Raw genomic sequence first — 26,925 nt, 5'->3', positions numbered from 1 at the left:
TCATTTTCTGGCTCAATTTTTACCCTCTCATCCAGCATGTTCTTGCTCACTCTTTTACGTCTCCCACTCAGTCTGCTTCTCTCTCTCTCTCTCTCTCTCTCTGTCTCTCGTGATAACGGAGGAATCCAGGCGTCCAGATAAGAGTTTTGTCTCCATGGCAACAGCAATGGGACCTGATTCCTCCCAGCACAGACAGGGTCAGGGAGCTCTGCTGGCCCAGTTTGCAAACTTCACTGAGAGCCTCTAGGTTGCTTGTGTGTGTGTGTTTGCAACATACAAGATCACACCCAAGTGTGTTAACAAGCATGAACACCGAGTCTCATATCTCTGCAGATTATGCTGCTCTGTAATATGAATGTGCACATCATAAATCTAAATCCACACAGACAAGCGGCATAAATCACACATTGCATGATGACTCACCTGTCCAGTGCTTGATCTATTGATTGACAGCTGCTCGACAGTGAGTTGTCTGCGCTCCCAAATGGATCCAGCATCTGACAGATATAATAACACAGGGGAATCGAGGGTCACAGAGGATGCAATCATGTGGGAGAGAATATAAAGCAGTGCAGATAAATCAGTGTGTATAACTGCAGTGCAATATAAGAATGTGAAGGGGCATGATATCTCAGTCTCTTTAAAAGCTGCATGTTATACGCAGCTACATTAAAAACAATTCTCAATGGTAACGTATGCTGCCATGTACAATACTGCTACTACTAGAGCGCCTATCAATAATAATATACTAGACTTCATCTCCATGGATACTGAAAGAGTAATCATAGAGAACGTGCTACAAATTGAGCCTCCCTTTATTTGAATGCACAACAAGCCGAGAATCAGTATCCTGGGAGCTTCCTGTTTCCTAGAAAGTTGATATAGGGATAACGATTGCCCTATAATAAATGACAGGAAACAACATAGTTCGAAAAACAGTAAACTTGTTCTTTAAACTACATAACAGTCAAACGTTTAAAAAATGAGCTTTATGCTATATTTCCTTTGATAAGTGGCCCTATCAGGCGAAGGCAGAACACAAGACAATACTATGTTGTGTCAAAAACACACCTCAAAGTAAATTATCTTTGTGGTTGCTGGACAAAAACCTTTTAGAAAGAGCCAAATTAGACGTTGTCTGGACTAAAAAAAAAAAAAACTGTTAAATAATACTCACTTGGTCATAGACATTTCAAAACAAATTACTATTTTGCTTCTTGCTAAGTGGCCATGACAAGCATGCCTCTCTTAAGTCTTACCCCAATTAAAAATAATGGACAAGATAGATGCAAACAAATGAGTCCCACAGAGGCGAGAAGTCAGACCTTTGTTGTTAAACAGAATTCTTCTGTGTATACTCAGGTTACTAGCCAAATATCTTTAAACAAATAGCCAAATTAGAAGGTTATGAAAGCTAGTCATTAAAGTGTATTAACTGGGACTGCTCAAGTTACAACATGTTATAGCCAGACTAGCACGTTTCTGTTCAGTGTATAAAGAACTTTGATTTAAACCACACCTCCGCCCAATCACAGAGAAGTGTTTATCCAGAACATGGTATAATAAAGAGGTTTTTTTAATTGTCTCTTTACTCAGGACATGTTCTTACATTCTGGTCCTGGGTCTCGGGGATGAACTCCCCTTCACTGTGGATGCTGGTGTAGGAACCCTGGCGGGCAATCTGCTGCTGCTCCTCGGGGACGCTGCCAGGAGGCGGGGACGTCCGACCTGTGTGCAGGGAACCTGGGACAGTTTGAAAGGGTGGATGGAGGTGGAGGAACAGGGAGCAGCGGAGAGGGGAATGGAAGAATTGAGTGCAAAGAAGGAGGAGAAAAATCAGAGAACAAAAAAGGAGAAATTGAGCGTTCAGGGGGAGAAGGGACGGAGGGAGCGCAAAGGGAAGATGATGAAGAGATGAACGGGAGGGGCAGAGGGGAGAAAACGGCGTCACAGTGTTATTCATGGGTACAAGTTCAACAGTGCCACGACTACGAGAAGTGATTTACTAAACCACACCGCCGCCACCTCTAACCTCAATTACTGTGACAAACGCTCCCCCGGCTGAGCTGCAGCGGAGACTCAGCACTCGTCCTTGACAATGTAAGAAGACCAACTGAAAGTCTGCCAGTCGCTGGCTGAGCTGGCAGTAACACCAAAAGAGTGCACAGAGGCCTATAGGTGCCATGGTGTACAGGGACGGTTACAAAACTGTTTAGTTTTTGACTGGACACTCTTTTTTTCCTCACGGTTCAGTTTCTTTCTGCCTCTTTCCCCTCTCTCCTTGCCTCTCCTCTCCCCCTGCTGCTATATGTCATTAAGGTACCCGGGCTCACATCACATCTTCACTCAACCATCCACTGTGACGGCTCTGCTGTCACCTCTCATCTGCCACCACTCCCTCCACTTCCATCTCTCAGCCTCTCTGACTTGCGGCTGGCGGGGGAATTGATAGAGAGCGGGGTAATTCTATACAATTTATATGACTCGGGATGGTGACAGCGCTGATGTTATCAGGGCTACGTGAGAAAGATTGGTGGCGACAGCGATCATAAAGCGTTTTCAGCTGATATGTAAAAAAGTACAAAGGAGCACTGGTCGTTATTGCATGTGTCTGAGATATGAGTGCAAAATGGACCTTTCTGGATAGACTTGATATACGGGGAGTTAGAAGATTAAGACATGGGAGAAGAGGAATAGCTCACTATTTCACAAAGCAAAATAAACCTTCATGCTGTGTTACCAAACAAGCCAGGAGGGACAACAGAACTGGAGTGTACCGTGTTATCTAACGGCGGAGTCTGACATTACAAGAAAAGGACCTTTGTCCTAAAGGTCTTGAAGTAACAGGTTGACATTTTTGTCTTATTTGCTTTCTTGGTCCTGAGAAGATTGATATCATATCTGTTAAATAATCCGTTAAAGATTAAGCTACAGCCAGAGGCCGATTAGCTAAGCTAACCATCTGGTGACCATTACTCTTACGGTAGAAGAAACTATAATACGTACAATTATTTAATAGTATTTAATACGTACAAAAATCAAAGTGAACAAAGTTGGGCTTTGCCACAACTACCCAAAGGTTTGGGTCAGAGTAAACAATCGAGATATACTTTAAAGTGTTCATTAGTGAGCTTTAGAGGCATATATTGTAGGGCTGCACGATTAATCGTCTTCAAATTGAAATCGCGATTTGAAAGATTGCGATTAGCTAATCGTGAAGAGCGCGATTAATCAAATGTGAAATATTTAGTTGAACGGTTGGTGTAACATTTGATTTAACATTTTTTATTTCTCTTGTCATTATTATATTTACTGTTTTTTCATAAGATAAATGCTGGAATAATGTTACCTAGCACAGATTGTTTATAGGAAAATGTCCCATTTTCAGTGGATTTTTCGTTTATTTTTTATTACTTTATTTAACATGATCGTAGAAGGTGCAATATGTAGCTAAAAAAGAAATCGAATCGCAATATGTGGCAGGAAAATCGCAATTCCATTTTTTTCCCCCAAATCGTTGCTAATCTGTTGTTACTGTTGGACCGAGCCTCTTCAGGACCAACTTATCAAGGTGAGGAAGCAGATGGAGAGCTGCTTGGTATGAGAGCACACTCTTGTCCTTGCTCTGACCTGACAACTCTTGGCTGTTCAAGTTGTCACTTTCACTCCCAATTTGCATTTGTCCATTCTGACATAGCATGTTCCTCATCTTGCCATTAACATTCCAATGACTTTGGCATGACTCTGTTTTGTAAACCGACAAGCCACCCTTGAGGCCTTAGCAGGTAAACAAGACATCAGCAGGGTTTGGTTGTAACTCTCTGCTTTTTTGCTTTTCTGGGAGACAGTAGAGCTGTAATGGCACCCTGATTGGTCTGATAGCCAGACATCAGACATTGACATTTCATTTTGTTTCTACATGCCGGCTCACCTGTCGAGTGTTTGCGCACCCTCTCCGAGCCCTTGAGCAGGGAGCCCTTCAGATCTCCCAGTGACCGCGATGACCTCATCTCGCTCTGTTTGTCCCTGCTGTTCACCTGTAGGTACTACATAGAGAGCATACATGGGAAATGAGCAAGCAGAGAAAAGAATCAGGAGAGGAAGTGAGGGCGGCATTACATCATTGTTCAGTTACATTATAGTATCGGTGCGGGACGTTTGTTTCCTCTAAGTGACTGTATAGAGCAAACAGTAGCTCTGATGTAACTGACTTCATTTAAAGGTTGTGTGGGTGTAAAAAGACATGACTTTAGCAGTGCACTGTGATTGGTCCGATTGGCCGTGGCTTGGTAGGGTTGCATTTCCCCCTACTCATTTCCTGGTTCTCCTTCTCCATAAACAACATGATATCAAGGAGAGGGTTAACTTTTCCTGCTACAGATTTCCCACCGTGGTCAGAAAGCACAGGGGAGACACTTTGTTTCTCCCACTATGACTCTAGAGGCAGCACTCGCTCCGAAGCTAATCCCCATCACTCTCTCACTCGCTCTAAACACACACTCCCCACGCGCACACACATGCCGGCCCTGCTATTCCCTTAAAGAGATCGACGCAGACACCAGCGCACAAGTATAAACCTCAGTCCACTTACGTAGGCTACGGCGAAAGCTCTGCTTAGAGCCTCCGCATGAGCATAAATCCTGCTTAATATATAACTGTCAGCAAGTGACTTACCTGCAGCTGTTACCAACACGGTTGTTATAGTTACCATTTACACATTGGTACATCGCTCATTCTCTATTTTATGTCTTATTAGTGGATGATCAGTTTCATGTGTTCAATACGTTGTTAGGAACTCACATTCTTCGGGGTCTTTAGCAGTATCCTGAGCAGCCCGTTGGTCCCTGAGCTGCAGCCCAACGTCAGCACCGCCTGATCCAGGTCCTCCTGGGTCTTCAGGGGCAGCAGCAACTGAAAGGACAAGAAAACATGTAGCCCATGACCTTTAATTCCCCATTGTTCCAGGATGGTGGCATGTAAAAGCATCAGCGCATGCATGATGTACTACAGATGTCATCATGTTAAAGCCTTGTTAAGGTTCAGTGATTTTCACGGAGAAAACTCTGAAATCAGGGTTTTTCCTGAGATACACAAATGCTGCTACGGGACTGCATAAAGTATTAGTTGTTTTCTAACGTTGTTCTTGTACCTCTTTTTCCATGAAGAACATGTCCATCTGCTGGCCAAAGGCCTCGGTCACTTTCTGCAGCAGCTCCTTGACTTTCAGCGGCCTCTGGAACGGGATGATTCTGGGAAGCAGAGAACGCCGGCAGGGTCAGAGGTCAGAGAGAGAAGCTAGTGTTGTGTCTAGCTGCGACATTTCATGAGGTCAGACTCTGAAGCCCAGTCTGAGGTGGGGTTTGGCAAAAAAAATAGCAGCTGATTGGCAGCTATAGCTGCACATAAGTTTGTTGCCATTGACACAGAACAGAAAAAGAAGGGATAGAAAAAAGAAATGGAGTTATAGACGTGGTGGATCCAGTTCTTTCCTATTATTTACTGGTTTTCGAAATTGTATTTCTAATCTATGTGTAACAATGTTTCTATGGTAACAAGAGAAAAAAGGACAGGTCATCTGGGTCAAGGAGAGGAGCTGGCGCTAAAAGGGGTATTAATCAATGCAATGAAAACAGAAAGTACCAGAGTAACCCCCTCTGATGTATACAAATATCTTATCTACTGTACGCCTACGTGTATGACTGAGTGTGCATACTCTGTCTGTCCAAGCTTATCAGCGAGTGTTTGTAGTGAGTGTATATATGGATGCGTGCGTGTTTGTAAAACTCAACATGCATGAGTGTGCTTCCCAATCAGTGTGTGCATCGGCCACTGTTTCAACACCACTGGGCCTCTCCACTAAGCCAGCACAAAGGCAGATGGGAAACTTCCTGAGAGGAAAGGGGAAAAAATCTGGAGCGGCAGCAAAAAGCAGCAGGATGTGTGTCTTTCCCTCCTCTTTTTAAAGACTGACAGATACAGAGACGTGGAGATATTTACAGACTGTGAGAGGCAAAATAAAAGGAGACAGCCTGACAATAAAAGGAAAGAAAGAGAAGGAGATTCTCTCCGGCATTTCTTCTCCTCTCTTTTCTATCCATCTCCCCTCACTCTCCGCTTTTGAAGAATCCGCAGCCCACTATCTCTTTATAGTATCCTGATAAAAGGACTTGTTTTTATCCCATAATTTCCTCATCAGAGGCCAAAGCTCTGCCTATCTTAATGACTGCTCATTGGCTCCCTCATTTGAGGAGAGGATTCTGGGAAAAGGGAGGCCTGCAGATCAGAGGCGAGCAGCAGCACAGCTAAACGCTCTCCGTCTCTGTTTATACTCGCCGTTGATGTGTCTGATAAAGAGCTGGAGAGATATGGGGGGGTGGGGGTTGAGAGGGTTGTGAGGATGCTGCTCCAAAAGATATGGCTTTCCTTCCTCTGTGCAAGCATGTGTGGACACACAGATTTGCAGAGTAAAAAGAATGCTTTCACACATCCCAGCACACTCTCCCTTTCTCTTACCCTTTCTCTCATGGACACACAATCACAATCACATACACACCAGAAAAAAAATGGCCTGGCACTGTTCCTTTACTCTCTGGCAGGAGACCCTGAGGCAGAGCCAGGGGGAAGAGAGAGACACAGCTCCTATTTCCTGCCCCAAACCTTCAGCGCTTGCCAATGAAAAGAGAGACCGTCCAATTAGATTCCATTGTGGCCAGACACTACGGTTATCCTGACTCAGGGGCTCCTAATACCTCAAGTGCTGTGCTCAGATGTAACGTGTAATTCACACTGGGGAAAACTTGGATTATGATCGTACGGTTTTTCAAAGAAAAAAAGAATAAGATCTAGCCTCTGTGTTCTCAAGAATAAAATGAAGTTTCGATAATAATTAATAATCAAATGTAATCATAATAAACTTAGTCATAAGTGCCTTCATAATCAGGTTGAGGGGTTTCTTGCTCAGCAGCTCAAGTTGAACAGTTTTTGTGGAGGGCTCAGGATTGTAGTTTAATTACTTTTCATTAGGGTTTTTATGGGATTTTATTTATTTGTATTACTGCTTTTGTTCTGTGTTTTTGTATGTGTTTTCTTACTGAGCTGTGAGTATTTGCAAAAAGACCCAACTACAGACAGAAGCTGCGAACAAGCTTAGACTATAAATGCTACGTTATGCAGCCTTGGCCGATGCTATGTATTGTTCCCTAGAAATATAAATATTAAACCTGCATAACAGAGTTTGTTGGCCACTCGTGGGCAGTGGAAACAATTAGTAAACACAACACGGATATAATATCACATTTTAAGTTGATATGCTGCTAACCTGCTAGCAAAACAGTTGCCTATTTACAGATCCAGCAGTTACAAAGCAACATTAGCATTTATTTGGAGTCATGTTTCTGTCCACCTAATAAATGCAAGTCCAGTATTCACTGTCCTTATATCCGGTTGCTTAGCAGCTAAATGCTTCACTATGTCCACCGTCTAGTCGCTACCTTTGTTTGTCAGCGGTTTTATTCTGGGCAGGTAGTGTACGTGGGTTTTAACAGCTGCCTGCTGGTGAGAGCAGTGAGAGTAAACAAAACCAGTAAAGTTGTGGATCAGAAAACCAAAACAATGAGATAAAAGATGCTCAAGGACTCTGTAGAACTGCAGATTCTGGTGATAATTCTTGGTGGGTTTGTCACTACGAGTTACCCCTTTCATATATACATAATCATGCGATCCATTGTTAATATAAAACATTGATTAGAGCATTATTAAATAAATACATATGTAAGAAATTCTATTGCTACAATGTGATGTTATTATTTTACCCCGTGAGATAACAAACTCAGGATATCCTACTGATTTCCAAAACAGGCCCGACTGTAAATCAAAGTAAAAGCGGTCGAGGTTTGGACAAGCAGACGATGAAAAAAGCTAACTAACAACATGACAAAAAAAAAAGAGAGAGAGTGTGAATTCACAGAGGATGAATAAAAAAGTGCAAGAGTTGCTTCTGAATGGAGTCTTCCAGGGTGAGCTGTTGTCTGTCTGTTCCAAGAGAGCAGTGCGGTGTGAGGGGAGCTCTTGAGAAAGAGAAGAAGACCGTGAGACGGAGAAGCAGAGGGAGGCAGAAACACAGAGAGACAGGGACATGAAAAACTCGTCTCTAACTCAGCAGTAGCCAATTAGGGCTGTGAAAAAGCGGAGAGGCCCAATGTGAAGCCGTATTCTGATGGAGGAGCCTGAGAGCTTGTGGTTCTAATATAATCACAGCCTCACTGAACCAATGCTTGTTCCCCTGGTCTATATTCTGATGAATCAAGGCAATTACTCTTATAGGTTCTGGTCAGTCTCCCTCTGATGTTTTTTTTTTTCACTGTACAGTACACTCTCTGTGTTTGTCATATCCCCCCCTAAGGAGTTGTTTGGAATTGAGACTCTGTGTGGGTTGTTAAACGAGGGTTTGGTGGGGACAGAAGTCTGTCTGTGAACTTGGACCTCTACCAATGCTAAATGCTAAAAGGCCAGACAAGGACCAGAGAGAGTCACACAGCATCCATACATGGAAGCTGCAATTCTAGCATAGACAAAATGAGGCTCAGCTCCAAATAAAGCCAGTTCAAAAGATCTGGTATTTATACTGGGCGCCTTAGCTTTCAAAGTGCTGTGGTAAACAAACTGTAAGGCACGTTGTTGGGGAAAACTGTTCATAAGACAGAGTTAGTGTAACCATGCTTTGCGTCTTGACTAACTGTGAGGCTGGTGGTGTGGGGGAGGACAGATGGCTGCAGGGTGAAGGATGTAGAAGACAGAGAGAAAGCACAAGAAAACAAAGAAGATAAAGTATTAATTTGCCTGGACGACTGGACACTGTCTTTTCGCTCACTCCCTCTCTCTTTTCTTTTCCCCTCCTCAAACGGACCGTCTGAGCCTGAAAACACAAGGCCGCGGCTAAATGTCAAAGCAGGAATTTTCCCTCTCTTTATGCTACTCTGGCATGTAGCTGTGATTTCCACTAGACACCAAAATCCCAGGCATAGCAAAGCATAACAAAGAAGATCTCAACTGAAGAGTTAAGGCTTGGACAGAGGAGTAGAAAAAACAATACGGAGGTTCCAACATACCGTTTTTCTCTCTCATGCTCCAGCTTGACTCTTAAATCCTGTTGAGAGGAAAAATAACAACAGAGAGGAGTTATGCAAGTGGAAAGTTAAAATGTGGGATTTAGGCTGCTGAATAAACAAAAGCAATAAGCTGGACAAGGAATTTAAGACAAAAAGCATTACAATGATACGCGTTTTGAATTGCTGTTGCTGAATTTTGTTCTGCAACACAAAGACAACAATATCTTTCAACTTGACTGTAAAGATGGCATATATAGGTTTTCGTTTTATAAAGGCATTACCCAAGGGAGTAGGAATCTGGAGGAGCCTATAACTCTGCATGAGGTCATGGTGAAAAACTGACACTGACATATCAGTACGAGCGACCGGTTAGAAAAGTAGGGGTTTACCCCATCTCTGAGCGGAAACTGTCCCTGATCCTCACGGTTTGTTTATGGCTCATCATAAAAATCTGTGCTTCAAGAGGATTTGCCAATTATCATTCCACAGAGGGAACAAACACACAAGGAAATGACTTCAGAAAGAGGCACAAGGTAATTGAGAGAAATTAAATCCTGGAAGGTGGTAGGCCACAAACCATAATCTTTGTTTGGGATGACTTTACGAATGCAGGTTTCTAAATAGTATATTTTGAGATGCCTTCAATAGATTTAAGTAAAACCAGTTTTTATTTTGTTAGACAATAGACCTGTCAGGGCACAAGCTGGACCAAATACTGCCAATAAGTGTTAATGAACGCAGTGCAGTGTCACATTGTGTCAACACGCGTCTGTGTTCAAATTTGACTCAGAATAAGATCATTTCAGTCATGTCCTCTCCAAAACTACAGCACAACCTTCACATGACTTTGCAGCTGTCAGTCCAGCAAAGAAAAAAATAAATCGAAAAAGGAAGTGAAGCTGAGGTTTGGTGTGATGACAGTAAAGGCTAAAGCCACTGCTGTTTGTATAGTTAATAAACTATAATTGAGCAGAATTTGTGACAGCTTTAATGTGATACTCAAAAACCTAAACTCACCCCCCATAGGCTTAAACAATGGCTGTAAAACGTTTATAGTTTACATGAAGGGCAGCAGCTGTGATCAAGATAAAGTCACGTCTGTTACAATGGCTACTAATGGTAGGGAGGTTTTACAGCAGAAAAAAAGCTTTATCTCAAACTATTTATGCACTATAATCCACTGTTTGTACACTCAGCATGTCCTAATCAATCCCTGTTTTATCAAAATATGGCCCATTGCATGCTGCAAGAGGTTTGAGAAGTTTCTGTGGAAGTCTACACATCTTCCGCCGCAGGCTAAAAACAAAAAAAAATCTCTTCCGACTGCACTTGAGCCAAGAAGATACTGGCTACAAAACAATAAAAAATGCACTTAAATATTGCACTTACAAGTGGCTCTTTGTAGTTTGGCTTATTTGAAGCTAATGTACTTGATTCTTGCTGTTCGGACTTTGTACCTTCATGGTTGAATGCACTTATTGGAAGTCGCTTCGGATAAAAGCATCAGCTAAATGAAATGAAATGTAATGTAATGTTATGTTTTGACACTACCTTTCAGCATTAGAATCTTCTTCTCAGTCAGAAAAGAAACCACAAACCATTTACAGACACCATTTAAGCCTATTAGAGGTGGTCAGAGTTTAAAATCAGTACTCAAGAGACAGATTTCGATTGTACAGTAGTGTCACTTTAAATGAAGCGTGACTGGATGCCATGTGTACCTGTTTGTAGAGTAAGGTTCTGTTCTTGGGCTTGTGGCTGTTGTGCTGGGTGTAGCAGCGACCCAGGGCTGCCAGGTCCTTCATAATGGAGTTTAGCGCCTCCTCGTCATCTAAACACAGAAGATACACGTCAGTCATGTGAAATCACTATCACTCCTTTGAGTGCCTTTCCATGGTGACATAAGCTCCCTATGTCACCATTCCTTGACATTTAGAGCATCACAGATGAGTGATAACCTAACATGGTTTCATTATTTGTCATGTGGCTTGCAATGGAGCTTGTGTTGGCTCAGACCAGGCAGTGGGGCACCACCACCAACCAACACCTGGTCTGTTACTTCCTGTTCTGATGCCATTAGCAGAGTTTCCACTAATGGAAAGAATCCAGTGTTTTTTTTCTTCTCTCTTACAGAATCAAAACAATATATTGATATACATCTATGAAACGAGAACTTTTCTCTGTACAAGCAGGGCCCGCCTGGGCACAGGCAGACCTGTACGAGCTAAATCTTTGTCTTTTCTGATTTTTATCTTAGGTGTGAGTAAGGTGAGGAATTGTGATGCTGTGGATAAACCTAACAATGCCTGTGGCTCTCAAACTCTGTACTCTGCATACAAAAGCGGAGAAAGAGAACGGGTGTTTAATAATGCAGCATGTGTGTCTATGAGTGGCTGCCGCAGGGGGCAATGTGGTCGCAAGTGTGTGGCCCAGAGAAAGGTTATTAAGCACTGTTTCAATAAATACCAGTGGAGGTTTTTCAGGAGCATTCTTCTTTATGTGAAATTTGGTCTCATGTAATCAGACAAGGATTGATATTTTCTTTTGTCAAATGCTAACTGATTCAACATCAAAGTGGCTGCAGGCTTAAAGTGAACTGTGTTTGATGGAGAAATCGGAGGCTAAACAGGAGCAAGTCAAGTGTGTTTTGAATTCATACTTCACTACTCACAGGGCGACCGGTCTATGGCGTTCATTAAACCCTTAAAAATCATTTAGCAAACCTGAAAGTGCAAGAGACAGACGCTCAGCATCTAGCCGATTCTCCATCACTCAATTCTCATCTCCCACTTCACACTTTCTGCCACACACACTCTCGTGTCAAAGGGGGCAATCATGCAGATGAGCATGTCATACATTACCATATCAAGAGACTTTAATAGAACCAATTATCGGTGTGCTGCGATTACAATATAAAGAAGAGGTCGTTGACCTCAGTTCCTGCCTGCCTCTCAGATGAGCCCTGGGTGCATTCATTATAAAAATGTGTGTGTGTGTGTGTGTGTGTGTGTGTGTGTGTGTGTGTGTGTGTGTGTGTGTGTGTGTGTGTGTGTGTGTGTGTGTGTGTGTGTGTGTGTGTGTGTGTGTGCGCGTGTGAGATAGTAGCACAGGGAGCAGTTGGGGTCCGAGATGCCATTTGATCTTGTTCCACTGTACGGCTCTCGTGGCCACTGGCCAGCTGTTTGCTGACAGTGGGCCAGTCCGTTGGGTTCACCCAGAGTTCACAGCACACACAAACACGGATTTACACACCCAAATTTGGGATGCACGGATTCAACGTTTTTCTCCATACCCATTCCAATACCTCAACTCAGGTGCTCATCTGCAGATGCTGATTCCTGATCGGATTTAAAATGTGTATACCCCACTGCTTGAGGATTATTTTTACGTAAGGTTACATGAAGTCAGAGATTGCTGACCGCCATGACTGAATAAATGTAACTGAACACTGAATTTTCTAATTACACTTACAAAGAAACTGCACTTTGGTCAACTGTTGTTGTTTTTAAAATGTGTTTTATAATTAATTTCGATTGGAATTGTGGACCGGTCCAACACCTGACCAGTTAAATAAGGGCAGTATGACGTGGACCTCTAATCTAAATATGGACAAGTATGCATTAGTAGGTATCAACCTGGTATATATTTCAGCTAAATAATAATGAAGAGTTGTCATTTTACGTGTTTCCACAAAAGCTGCCCCATCTATTTTTACTTAGGCTATATATATATATATATATATATATATATATAGTCAGGTCCATAAATATTGGGACATCGACACAATTCTAATCTTTTTGGCTCTATACACCACCACAATGGAATTGAAATGAAACGAACAAGATGTGCTTTAACTGCAGACTTTCAGCTTTAATTTGAAGGTATTTACATCCAAATCAGGTGAACGGTGTAGGAATTACAACAGTTTGTATATGTGCCTCCCACTTTTTAAGGGACCAAAAGTAATGGGACAACTGGCTGCTCAGCTGTTCCATGGCCAGGGTTATTCCCTCATTATCCCATTTACGAGGAGCAGATAAAAGGTCCAGAGTTCATTTCAAGTGTGCTATTTACATTTGGAATCTGTTGCTGTCAACTCTCAATATGAGATCCAAAGAGCTGTCACTATCAGTGAAGCAAGCCATCATTAGGCTGAAAAATCTAAACAAACCCATCAGAGAGATAGCAAAAACATTAGGTGTGGCCAAATCAACTGTTTGGAACATTCTTAAAAAGAAAGAAACGCACCGGTGAGCTCAGCAACACCAAAAAGACCCGGAAGACCACGGAAAAACAACTGTGGTGGATGACCGAAGAATACTTTCCCTGGTGAAGAAAACACCCTTCACAACAGTTGGCCAGATCAAAAACACTCTCCAGGAGGTAGGTGTATGTGTGTCAAATTCAACAATCAAGAGAAGACTTCACCAGAGTGAATACAGAGGGTTCACTACAAGATGTAAACCATTGGTGAGCCTCAAAAACAGGAAGGCCAGATTAGAGTTTGCCAAACAACATCTAAAAAAAGCCTTCACATTTCTGGAACAACATCCTATGGACAGATGAGACAAAGATCAACTTGTACCAGAGTGATGGGAAGAGAAGAGTATGGAGAAGGAAAGGAAGTGCTCATGATCCAAAGCATACCACCTCATCAGTGAAGTATGGTGGTGGTAGTGTCATGGCGTGGGCATGTATGGCTGCCAATGGAACTGGTTCTCTTGTATTTATTGATGATGTGACTGCTGACAAAAGCAGCAGGATGAATTCTGAAGTGTTTCGGGCAATATTATCTGCTCATATTCAGCCAAATGCTTCAGAACTCATTGGACGGCGCTTCACAGTGCAGATGGACAATGACCCGAAGCATACTGCGAAAGCAACCAAAGAGTCTTTTAAGGGAAAGAAGTGGAATGTTATGCAATGGCCAAGTCAATCACCTGACATGAATCCGATTGAGCATGCATTTCACTTGCTGAAGACAAAACTGAAGGGAAAATGCCCCAAGAACAAGCAGGAACTGACAGTTGCAGTAGAGGCCTGGCAGAGCATCACCAGGGATGAAACCCAGCGTCTGGTGATGTCTATGCGTTCCAGACTTCAGGCTGTAATTGAATGCAAAGGATTTGCAACCAAGTATTAAAAAGTGAAAGTTTGATTTATGGATTGTTAATCTGTCCCATTACTTTTGGTCCCTTAAAAAGTGGGAGGCACATATACAAACTGTTGTAATTCCTACACCGTTCACCTGATTTGGATTTAAATACCCTCAAATTAAAGCTGAAAGTCTGCAGTTAAAGCACATCTTGTTCGTTTCATTTCAACTCCATTGTGGTGGTGTATAGAGCCAAAAAGATTAGAATTGTGTCGATGTCCCAATATTTATGGACCTGACTGTATATAATGTCCAATATTTTCCAGAATACCTTTTAGCAAGCAACAGTGTTTATGAAATAAGTCCAGAAATGTAAGGTACATCAAAAACTGGCATTTTCAAATTACAGGACACATTTTTCCTGTCATTTTTGAATGCTGCGTCATAAATTGTATTGGGGTGGAGGCAGAAACCTCAGAGACTGAGGTCTCAAAACTATCAAAAAAATATCGCTGCTGTAACGTTTTCTGAACAGCAGCCTGCATGTGCATGTTGCCACAACTGACAAGTACAGTGGAGAAGACTCAAAGTCACCAAACTGGCTCAAATGACCTAAAAGTGTCCATCTTTAGCTCATACCAGACCAAGTGCGGCTGTATCAGCAAAACCTTATACTGAGTATACTGAACTAAACAAGTGTGCATTTTAATGCATGTGGATTCAACTTTTCAAGAAAGAAGAATGTGTTATTTCTCCTTTTAAAAGTTACATAATCTAAATTTAAATCCAGCCTTACTTGGAAGTTTCTCTTGGCCTCACCTTTATCAATATTGTGCTTTATACTCAAAGCTACTTTTCACTGAAAAGCTACTCCTACCAGCTCTCTTTGGCGAATACAAACAAACATTCACCTTTGGCCACAATCAGAGAGCTAATGTTAACTGCGGTCGAACCACATCAGCAGAAAGGTGGACGTCTTGTTTGAAAATCCCAAGATAGCAGTAGGAGTGAAGTGAGGAATGACAGCACACTTTCTCAGCTTACAGAGAGGCTAAATAAGGCAGAGTGATAAATAAAAGTTACACCAACAAAATCTCAGCCCTCACTGCAAAGGGTAAAAACAGAGAGAGAGAGAGAGAGAGCGTGGTATTCTTGAAATTAATGATGATAACTTTAATGCTTTAAGCACCAAACAAGAAATAAATGACTGAGAATTTCGTATAATTAGAGACAATCAAATGAGCATGACTCTTATCAAATGCAGTGGCATGTTGTGATTGTGCCTCATTAGCACATTCCTCTCAGTATCAACCAGTTTATACCTGCATGTGTGTGTTGTTTATTGTAATAAGATCAGGTAATTGTGAGACAGGTGAGCCACTTATTGTTAAACAATAGAGAAACGATTGAAATCACACCTACATATGTAAACAAACCGCATTCCTCCACAGACAAAACCACACAATGCCCATTTATTGCACAGTGGCTACATAGTGTATTGACCTAAAACTCCCTGTTGGGACTCACAGAGGACGGTTAGTTAAAATATAGGCTGTCAGGAGCATTGGATGACTAACTGCTCGACCGGGCCAGTCCTCTCCAAACAGGAAGGAACTGAGTCACCGTCTCTGTTCTGAATACGGAGCAGGGTTAACCATGTTATACCACATAAGGAAATTAATGGATTTTTGATTGAATCAGTCAAAGATGGACACAAGAGCATTTGTCCACGGCCGCTCTGTGACCAAAGCCAAAATAATCAACATGCTGCTATTTTACTAGACACTAAGAGAAGTGTGCAGGAGTTTTTTTTTGTAGATATGGGATTTTATTTGAGAGTAGGGCAATTAATGACTAAAATTAATTGATTGATTACAAATTTCAATTTGGATGATACTTTAGTAATGTAGTCAACAAAATGTAGTTAAACCTGCCAAGGGTGACATCTTTTAGCTTTATTTGTCCAAAACCAAAATATGTTCCATTTACAATGATATAGAAACAAGGGAGAAAAAGCAAGTCATTTATTAAGCTAAACTGTGCATTACTTTATTTTCTGTTGATCGACTAATCAATTAATAGAATAAAAACGGAGGGAAAAATCCAAATCTAACAATAATCACATTTAAGGCAACTCAACATCTTGGGTCATTTTTCAAAAATTCAAAATTTCCCTCCGTTTTTATTTCTCATTATTGCTCTCTCTCTCTCTCTCTCTCTCTCTCTCTCTCTCTGGTGACAAGTGTTGTTTCAGTCCTGCCCCTGCAGGCTCAGAGCTCCAGACTATCCTCACCACTGGCAGTCAAGGATACAAAACAAACAACAGAGGCCTGCATGTGTTTGTGTGTGTGTGTGTGTGTGTGTGTGTGTGTGTGTGTGTGTGCGCGCGTGTTTATGTGTGTTTGACGCATGTGCTGTGACTGTGGCTAATAGTAGAGAGGGGAGAGTGGGAGGGTCGATAGGCGAGGGGGGCAGTGAGTGTGAGAATTGCGTGGTGGCGTACAGAGTCGGCAGCCTATAAATGAATTTATTACATCACTGAGGCCTGGTCCACGGCCGCTGCCAGGCCGAGGCCAGCCAAGGCTAACCACCAGCACAGTGGAAAGTAACCAGCTCACACATCACTGCCAGGAGCAGCCTCACACACCAACTACAGGGTCTTGAGGAACCTTATGTCAACATGACTGAGAATGGTTGAGACATTTCTACTGGTATGTGGATAGGTCGGATACCTTTAGTTCACTTCCTGTGCTCATTCTTGTGTCTTGGGTGAAATGTGACTAGCATAAGAAAGGGGGAATTCCAGGAAGCTAAGAAGAGCGAGCAACATTACACAATGGAGGCTGATTGCTGGGCATTGCATCATCACTGCATCTTTTTTTTTCTCAGGCTAAAGCTGAGAACTGTGAAAGTGGCAGTGGGCGAAAGGAAGTTTAGTAAAAAAGGAGTTATTCTCCTGTATCTGTGTAAGAAACCAGAACAGCTAAAAGAGTTTGGAGTTCAAGATGCAGGTGCAAGCTATAGCCCCAAGAATAACATTGGCTTTAAGAGGCTAGTGCTGCAACTTGCAAGCTAACAAAGTGTGTGTAAGGGCCAGTGAGGCAGCGACTGTGTGTGTGAGGCAGGCTGCCTGAATGAAGACATTGAGGGGATTTCCTGGTGCCGAGAGACACATCATGGCAAAGGCATCCGGCAGGATTAGCAGCTGGAGCCAAACGTGTCCTCACTCTGCAGCACGGACCGAGCTCTGACGCACAGCCCGCTCCACCCACACACACACACACACACACACACACACACACACACACACTTGCCGTTTATCGAAACTGCGATACAGCTGATTTACCACCTAATGGGTGTAACGTTAAAACCCCTGAAGTTAATCTTTCACCAAGAATAATGACTCTGATGTAATACAGGGTAGTGTGGGTGTTTGAGAATAGTTGCGCAATAAATGTTTGTGCAAGGTCTCTACCTGAAGCCTTTAATTGGAGAATATATGAAAACATTTCCAATATCTAAAGGCTGGGACATTTCTTCTCTTTGCCAGTATAGGCTTCCACTACACTGTAATGGAAATGTAATGAGCTATTAAAGAGGGCTTTGTGTACACTGTATTTATGATAGAGGAATAGGTTGATATTTTAGGGAAAAAAATGCCCGTTTGCATTTTCTTTACAGAGAGTCATTTACACTACTCTAATATTTTGTGAATGATGTAGGCTATGTAGCTAGAGCCAGGAGGCAATTATCTTAGCTTAGCAAAAAGACTGGAGGCGAGGGGAAACAGTTAGCCTGGCTTTTTCCGTAGTCCAAAAATACACCAACCAACACCTCTGAAACTCACTGGTAGACCAGGTCACACCAGCAGAGTGTATCTAGCTTTTTACAAAACAGGCAGTATTAGAGGCTTGGTAGTCTCGTGTCCACAGCACTGTGGAGTAAAGAGGCTTGATGACGGGAACATGCCAGTCGGTCACAATTGCTCCTGTGCTTCTTTCCATCTTCTCTGTAGTAGGCCGTTTACTCTCCACTCTCATTTCTGTTACTGACATGTTATTAAAGAGGGGGGAAAGCTCTCAGAGTTAGCTAGCTATCAGTTAGTGTATTTGTGGACAAAGCCAGCTAACTGATTGCCCCTGTTACCAGTCTTTATGCTAAGCTTAGCTAAGCTAGTTCCTTAACACACAAACACAAAAGTACCAATAATCCTCGTTTGAAATTCGGCAAGAAAGAGAAAAACTGTATTCCCCAAAATGTCAAACATTTCTATAATGCTGATTTTCTGCAATGCTGATAATCTATGACCATTAGCGTTTACCTTGTAAGTTCCTGTGCTGTCCTGGTCCATTTTGGAGACCGTCATCTGTAGAAACAAAGGCAACATGGTTTTGAATTGCAGTGCAAAGAAGACAAATATAAAGACCCAGGGATGAAAGATGCACTATAGCTATGATGCATTGTGTATCGTTTTTGGTTTGGAATGGTACGAATAGACCACATATATCCATTTAATGTTTTGAGCTTTGTTTATAAAGTGCAGTTAGCAACAGGTTGAGACTACAGCTCCTGCAGGCCTTCAGATCCTGTGCACATGCAAATACACCACAGGAGAGTCTATTGTTCCTGTTGTGTTGTACGGAGGAACTGTGTGTGTGTGTGTGTGTGTGTGTGTGTGACTGGTTTTGCATATATGTAGGAGTGCATATGTGTGTTCACCGACCTGGTAGGTGTGACTATAAATATATGTGCAACACTGGTACACTTGGAAGCAACCATATCTATATAAAGTACAAAAACAACATTGTTACCAACAATGTAAAAAGACCAAAACAATATGTACATAAAAGGCCATCTGGAGCTGTTACCAGCCTCCTTACACTCTCACACATTATTTTTTTTCTGTAGTGTTTCTGCCAGAGGATGTGAGAGAGGTGTGTGTTTGTGCGTTTCCCAGTAATCACGTGCACATTTCTGTATGTACAGTTTGTATGTACTGAACCACAACCTGCTGTCGAAAACTACTTACCCATGTTTACTGTCATCATCAGGAAGTGGCCCTGTTGAACTCGAGCACAGAGCTCAACTTCTCTCTGCAAGCGAAGATTTCATCCTGAGCGCAAAGAAACAAAAACAACACAGTTTCAACATCGAAGAACTGTGCCACATTCCTTCAGCTTGGAGCACGTAATCTTTCTGTGATTGCACAAAAACAATGACAAAACAGCACACAGGCGGCAGTTTCAACACAAAGCTTATTTTTCCAATATCAGTGTCACTGCTTGTTATTTATTACATCTGTATTTAACCAGGACAGTCTCTTGAGATTGACATATCCTTTTTTTTGAAAACTCCTGCCAAACAAATAACAACATGGCAACCAAGAGCTGCATCTGATGGTGGTAACTCCATCCATCTACCGTTACCACTTTTAGGTTCTAAAAGTTTGTGAATGCCCTGATGTCTCTTTATTGCCACTCTGAGAACCACACGGCAACAGCAGAGGAGGAATTCCTCCGTGTTTGATGATGGAGCAGCCTTGTGCTCTTGAGATCCCACGGTGCAGCAGCGAAGGCAGGCGTGGGTGTCTGCCTAACTGCCTGCCTCAGGTAAAGACCATGAGCACTTTTAAGACAAAGCCACAGCCTTCTTTATGCATTAAGTTGGTGAGCACTGAGCAGAAAAGCGGTTGTCACATCCCATAATGGAGTGATACAGAAAAGAGGCTTTTAGCTCTGACAGTGTTATTTTGTTCCACTGATGATAGAAAGTAAAGAACAGAGGGGTAAACCACTTCCCCCTGAACTGCCCAGGATTTTGTGTAACAACAGGTGACTGTGTTCTGCAATAACAAAGCAATTGCTTCATCTCTCACTTCATCGCCTTTAATTTTCCCTTTTTCCAATGCTGCCTTCAAGTGCGGTCGGAAATGTTGGTTTTCCCCGCCGCCACAGAAGCTTCGAAGCTCAAAAAATGGCTTTCGGTACAGCCCTAGTCATTTGTAGGAGGAACAATGTGCCATTTCTTCTTTTATAATGTTGTTTAAAATGCAAAATAAATAAACAAAAGCTGACTATTTGCATCTGGAAAAATCTCATGAAAGAGGAAGTACGATAGAACCAACAGGTCATCAGTGAAATGATAGCACTTTTAATGTGTCTAGTCCTCTTTTGTTTGAATGATGACATGCAGCACACAGAAACCTGTTACTGCATGAATAAAAGAAATATAACACTTTCCAAGTCCTTATGTTCACATTAAGAAAAAAATCTTCTTAGGCATTTTAAGGGTGACTTTTATAAATATTAAATATATATACAGTGTGTATATATCTTAAAGGGTTAACAGGTTGTTATGGCAGAGCAGTCTGAGAAATAGCTGCTATGACTGCTTGCTGCAACACAGAATCACAGCTACAGTTGTCAGTGGCTACAATCTCAGAGTCTCACAGTGTTTCAGCCCCAAAGAAAGAGCCATTTGTCAGCACTGCAGTTTAACTAAAATATATCAGTTCTGCTGTTGTGACAATTTTTTAGGATTCATTTTTGCAGTAAACTAAACACTCCATCACATGATTAATTGCAGCCGCATTCAAAGGCAGCTCTGTGTTAAGGGGAGATAATATACTGGGATAGCGGTGTTCTTTTATACAAGGCTTGCAGGGGAAGGATAAAGAAAAATATAAAAGACAAAAAATACACAGTTGCAAAAATAATAGAATTACTGTATTAATAAAAGGAGTGCGGGTATATAAACTTGTATGGCACATTGTGTTGGTGGGAGTCTGACCAGCAATTTCAACACAAAATCTTTGGAAAAAGACTAAAGAGCCTCCAGAGATTAAGCAAACACTCCCCAGATGTCTTTTATTCTTAAAGCATCATTTACTTTTTGTTTTGCTATCTCCAGTGTCCATGTCGCATGTGTCTGTGTTTTTTTTTTAAGGCTGCACACTATGTACAGTAAAGTGTCTTTTACCACAAACATTCAGCACAGGCAAACGCTCCAACCTGTCTTCAGAGACACAAGCTCTTTCTCATTGTGCCGGCCAGAAAAGTTTTCATAAAAGCAATAATGACGACCGGTAGAACAATTTACAGCCTGAGGGGCCGAGTCACAGGGTGCCGGCAGAGTTTGAAAATTGGAACATGCAGTGTACTGCTGTCAGAGGCACAAATCACAAGAGCTCATGGATTGGAAAGCTAAATCTTTCAAGCATGGGCAAAAATGTTTCAAGGGTGACAACTTTCTTTTAGGTTGCTCTAATTACATCACAACATAAGCACTAAATGTGCTCATATTAAACCCCCGAAACATACTTCTGTTTTTTTGTTTTTGTTTTTACAACTGATATACCTTTGAAGTAAAGGCTTGTATGCTATGTCCCAGCAAAGCTCTGTGTCAGGCTGTGTTAGTATGGTGCTGCTGACCACACATGAAAGAGATGAAGAACAGCCACAAGACAGGTGGTCTCCTAACACCACGTGATACAGTCTGTTGATGCTACACACACACACACTCTCACACGGGAACAGAAAAGCCCTGTCCCGTGCCAGCGAGTCACCAGATGGCCCATCTGTTTCGCCCCTCTGCCCAGCGTGACGTTGGGCTAGTGGTGCCCACAGATCGCCAGCCCAATTCTCCCCACACTTCTTGGCAGGTGGCGGTTTGACAGTCGGCTTGTGGGAGATCAAATGCTAATCGCCACTCGCTCTTGTTGCTCTGCAGCCGCACGTCCTCCAAGAAAGGACTGTCTGTCCCTCTACTAGATCATGAGACAATCCTACAAATGCTACACCCATCCAGAAGTGCTTTGAACACCGTGACGCACTTCACTGTCAAATATGGATAACATCACGACGAGTCGGGCCAATGTTGTCACTGGCAGAAGCCTCTCCTTTGTCACAGTACGTGGACTGTGCTGAAATGACAGAGGAAGTTAATTAAAAAGAGGACAGGATTTCAGACGAGGGTTGTGGGGAATTGTCTGAGCCAGACAAAGCAGAGCCGTGCTCCTCAAACCACAAACTGCTATTTTATTTTTATTGGAATCATTGAACAGGAATCACAGCCAAGACTATGCAGGCAAGCACATATACGCATGTGCACATATTCGCTAACCTCTTTCAGCTACGTTACATCACTCTCGTACCAGGATAACAGCGCAGTGTTGGCTGTAGGTCTCTGAGGGAAACCCCCCATCCCCCTTTAGATTAGAAAAGTGTAAATTCTGCTCTCCAGCTGCCTGGTGGCCTGAGCAGCTTGACCTAATGTCCGACATCGCTCATGTGTCCTAAAAAGAAATCGCCATTTCAGTGGTTAACTACTAAACTTTGCAACATGCCTGTTGGGCTTACTGGGTTTCCATTCTCCAGTACAGCATGTCTGTAACAGCCATCACATGCCAAAATAGACGGTCCATGAAGAGAATCACAGACATCAGTAGGTGGAGAGGACGACACATCTGTGAGAGTGTGCTCAATGAGGACATGAACTATACCAATGGAAGAAATGCAGAAATAGCTACTGGTTGGTAGATTGTGTTACCTTTGGACAGAGTCAGGCTAGCTGTTTCCTTGTTTCTAGTATTTATGCTAAGCTAAGCTAACCTGCTGCTAGGTCATTTTTACCGTACAGACATGAGTGTGGTATCAATCTTTTCATCTGACTCTCAGCAAGAAATCAACTAAGTATGTTTCCCAAAATGTCCAAGCTTTAGTTGGATGTATAGTATAGAAAATGTGCAGACTCTTGAAATCTGCTATTGTTGTGTAATTCATCACAGTAAAAACCAGTCTACGTTCCCTAATTTGCTCGCAGCACCTGAGAAGCAGATCCATGGTGAGGAGCAGAGAGTAACAACGGTGCTTTTCAGGTGTTGCCAACTCACTCCGCCCAAGTAGCAGTGCTTCGCCTTCTGAGAATATAGTTCCCAGTATGTATACAGTTAGAAGATGGCTGTGTCTCATGTGACCTTGTTATTTGTACACGCTGTGACTATACAAATCACAACATGTAAATAGGGAAATGTTGGCGTTATTTTGTCACTTATTGGGAGCAGTAGGCTAGTTGGAGCCGGTTACCTCCAGGATCTGTGCTAAACTAGGCTAGCAGTGTGTGCGCCAGACAGAGTTACGACACACACGGAGATGAGAAGGGTATGTATGGACTTATCTAACTCTGGGGGATACGGTGAATAAGACAAAGTCCCAATAAGTCGGTGTGTTCCTTTAAGGATCTGAATACTTCTTTTACTGCTGCGTGTGAGTGATGTGCATTTGATGGCTTTTACATTTTTTTTTTTAAAAACTACACAAATCTACTCCGTTGAGGAAATAATATAATGCATCACAAGCCTGATATCATTAGGAGTCACAATATCAGTTAGGCTGTCTGAATTGCAGTAAGTGAAGGTCGATTAGTGAGCCATGGATATTTAGGTGACTTACTCCTTTTTAAATAGGTCAGCGCGGGGGTGTCCCGTCTGCTGAATGCTTGCCAAGATTGTGTTGTGGACACATGAGTCAGAAGCATAATGCTGGCTGATTCTGGGAAAGAAGACAATACAGTTTGTAGTCCTGAACAGTGAGCAAACTGAGGCTTTTCTAAGCGGGGAGGCACTTGAGGAGTTCTGGGTGGTGGTAGGAACGTGTGACCAGGAGAACGTCACTCCACGTGTGGCCTCATTTATTAAAACCTTGGCTCCTCTTGCTTTGTCTCACAGGAGTTATTGCAGAGAAGAGATCCAAGTTTTTTTCCAATGGGACACAAAGACTCCTTCCTACAACATAACAAGACAATACTTCCCGTCATATGGCACTAAATTTAAATTTATGGTTTTTTTTAACGATGCCTATATGTTTTTAGCTTTTTGTTGTTGTTGTGTTGTAATTGTTGGAGCTTGTATTGCAAGACAAATTTCCGTGTCTACGGACAATAAAGTTCTATCTATATGTTTTATTTCAAATAAAGGAATTTCACTTCTGATTTGATGCCATTATTTAAACATTTGTATATCTTGTTTCAACTGTAAATGCATGCTCCACTAGAGCAGCTAGATACTTATTCAAGGCAGCTTCATCTCTTTATTATATAGAGCACTAGTGAGTCTCCCTATGATTATTTTTATTATTGATTAAGTCTCTAAAATGGTGGCCGGGTTAGCTCAGTTGGTAGAGCAGGCGCACATATATAGAAGTTTACTCCTCGACGCAGCGACCCAGGTTCGAGTCCGACCTGCAGCCCTTTGCTGCATGTCATTCCCCCTCTCTCTCCCCTTTCATGTCTTCATCTGTCCTATGGAAATAAAGGCCTAAAATGCCCAAAAAAATTAGCTTTAAAAAAAAAGTCTCTAAAATGTCAGAAAATAGTGGAAAAAGGACATCACAATTGCCCAAAGTGACAGCTTTAAATACCCAGAACACAAGTGGATTTAATCTATATGGATATAAAGCAGTAAATCCTAACATTTAAAAACCTGGAACCAGAAAATGTCTATGAGCAGACTGAAATATCTCAACAAATATTGCATAGATGTCCATAAAATTTTTATTTATTTACATTTATTTATCTATTTTTCTCGTATTTTATCAGTTGTTTTTTTTTTTTATCATGTAAATCTGTTTTTAATTTTTTTATCTGTTTTCATGTAAAGCACTTTGAATTGCCCTGTTGCTGAAATGTGCTATACAAATAAAGCTGCCTTGCCTTGCCTACATAGATTCATGGTCCCCATAGGATGAATGTCTCTAATTTTGGTGATCCACTTACCTTTTTATCTAATGCCACCAGCATAATGGTTTTCACTGTTTTTCACCAGTAAAATGTCTACACACTAGGTGGATTGGCACATTTGGTGCAGACATTCCTGATTCCCAGATGATGTATCCTAATATCGTTGGTGACCCCTTGACTTTTTGTCTAGCGCCATCATGAGATCAAAATTTTAAATTTGTCTGGCTTTGGTTTATGACCAAATACCAGCAAAACTAATACCATTCCCAACAGCCTCAGGTACAGAGGCATCAAGCTTACTCAGGTGTGTGAGTCATTGAATAAACAGTTAAGTCCCACCTATGGGTCTGGCTGCAACCACAGAATTAGTGCACATCTCCCAGACTCAAGAGCCCTATAAATCATGTTGTCCATTAAATGTTTGCAATTTTCTAAAGCCAAATGAAAATTACTTTTTTTAATTCAACCAAATTTCAAATTCAGTTTATTATTATATATAAAACAGAGACAAACAGAAAATCCTCACATTTGGGGATCTGAAACTAGAAGTGTAATGTAATTGTATGTAATTGATTCATTAATCGTTAGCCGCTGGTTTCATTACATGAGTTTTCAACTCCAAGGACACAATAATAGTCATAGGAGAAAGTACCTGGTATAATGAGGGCCCAAAGGGACATATGAATAGTGGAGCTGGATGTACTATGTTCAATCAAACCACTGGTACCAATCAGACTCCAGTGTAAGAGGATCCTCCTCAGTGAAAGTGATGGCTCTATTAGCACAGAGATAAGTAGATCTGTCTGCCATTATCATCAACCACACAACACTGGCTAAAAATAGCCAAATGAAGGAGTGATTCTCCTGGGTTCCACAGTATATCCACTCCCTGGATCTGGTCTTTTCCATTACATGTTGACATGCTATTACAAGCACATTCATTCATTGTGTTTCTCCACCCAAATGCAGCCATGCAGAGACAGCTCATAGACTTAAACTCATTTCATGAGACAGAATGTCAAACAGCTGTGGTTCAGGAAGAGGCAGGAAAGTCTTTCGGCTTTGCCACCAAACCTATATCCATGAAAAGTGCCTCAGGTTCTGGGCTTTTGATACTCAAGAGGGTGAGTGAGTGTAACAATGAAAAATCCAAAAGTCATGATTTAATTTCAAGAGCCACCCTCTGTGGATTTCATTAAACATCTCTGCAACAAACTACAAACAAAGTTGTCCTCAGTGTTATTGTACTAGTCCAGTCTGGCAGTGTTGTGTCTATCCGGCTGTCCTTGCCGTCTCTGCTGCTGATGACTTTGTCCTTACGGTCAGACGAGCCGTGCAGGCGAAGCTCAATCAGGACAACTTCCTCTTGGTTTCTGTAGAGGAGGGGGCTGGACCTTACCGATAAAGAAAGGCGACCCAGACTGACTTCGGAAAGCGCTCTGACCACATTCACTTTCTACTCTTGTAGGCTGAATTCAAAAGTGATAAGAGTTGTATTTTCTTCCATTAGCCTTCACAAAATACTTCTTAATGACATAATCAGCTGTATTTTCTGTAAAGTTAAAGATAAACATGAAATTTCACAAGACTCTATAATTCTGTATTCCCATACAGAAGCACCACAGTCAGCAGTTACTGCTTAACGTCATCTCGGGTGTGCCGCAATCAGCTTTGCACACCTGTATTTGTGCAGTGTCAGTCTTTCTCCATTGCACACAAGCTCAAGTTCATTGTTTAGAAAGTGTTGGAAAACTGTGATCTTTAGGTCAAGTCACAGATTTTTTTTAATATCTGGGTCCTGTCCTAAAGCCACTCCAGCATTTTCTCTGACTTTGCCGAGCTACGAAAGTGAGTCATTGCTCAATTCTGAGGTTGTGTATACTCTGGAGATTATTTTCCTCAAGGATACATCTGTATTGTCCCAGCTCATTTTTCTGTCTCCCAGCTTCTGCAGCTGTTTATTTCTAAGGCAAGAGAAGCATGATGCTG

At 42.0% G+C, this 26,925-nt stretch overlaps 1 protein-coding gene across 1 annotated transcript in view; it reads right to left on the bottom strand.

The window, feature by feature from the left end:
* Nucleotides 1–26,925, bottom strand: part of map3k22 (mitogen-activated protein kinase kinase kinase 22) — a 40,709-nt gene that overhangs the window by 10,904 nt on the left and 2,880 nt on the right. Inside the window, exons 2-10 of the mRNA XM_078281162.1 lie at nucleotides 19,232–19,315; nucleotides 18,524–18,568; nucleotides 10,829–10,938; nucleotides 9,108–9,145; nucleotides 5,150–5,249; nucleotides 4,801–4,911; nucleotides 3,932–4,046; nucleotides 1,610–1,743; nucleotides 424–497 (exon numbers count right to left, since the gene is read on the bottom strand). Of these exons, the coding sequence (XP_078137288.1) occupies nucleotides 424–497; nucleotides 1,610–1,743; nucleotides 3,932–4,046; nucleotides 4,801–4,911; nucleotides 5,150–5,249; nucleotides 9,108–9,145; nucleotides 10,829–10,938; nucleotides 18,524–18,568; nucleotides 19,232–19,250 (746 nt within the window). The 5' untranslated portion in view covers nucleotides 19,251–19,315. The remainder of the gene's footprint in view (nucleotides 1–423; nucleotides 498–1,609; nucleotides 1,744–3,931; nucleotides 4,047–4,800; nucleotides 4,912–5,149; nucleotides 5,250–9,107; nucleotides 9,146–10,828; nucleotides 10,939–18,523; nucleotides 18,569–19,231; nucleotides 19,316–26,925) is intronic.

Source organism: Sander vitreus, chromosome 22 (assembly GCF_031162955.1).
Source record: "Sander vitreus isolate 19-12246 chromosome 22, sanVit1, whole genome shotgun sequence".
Lineage (NCBI taxonomy): Eukaryota > Metazoa > Chordata > Actinopteri > Perciformes > Percidae > Sander > Sander vitreus.
The sequence above is the reverse complement of the archived record's forward strand: the minus strand, read 5'-3'. Positions and strand labels throughout refer to the sequence as shown.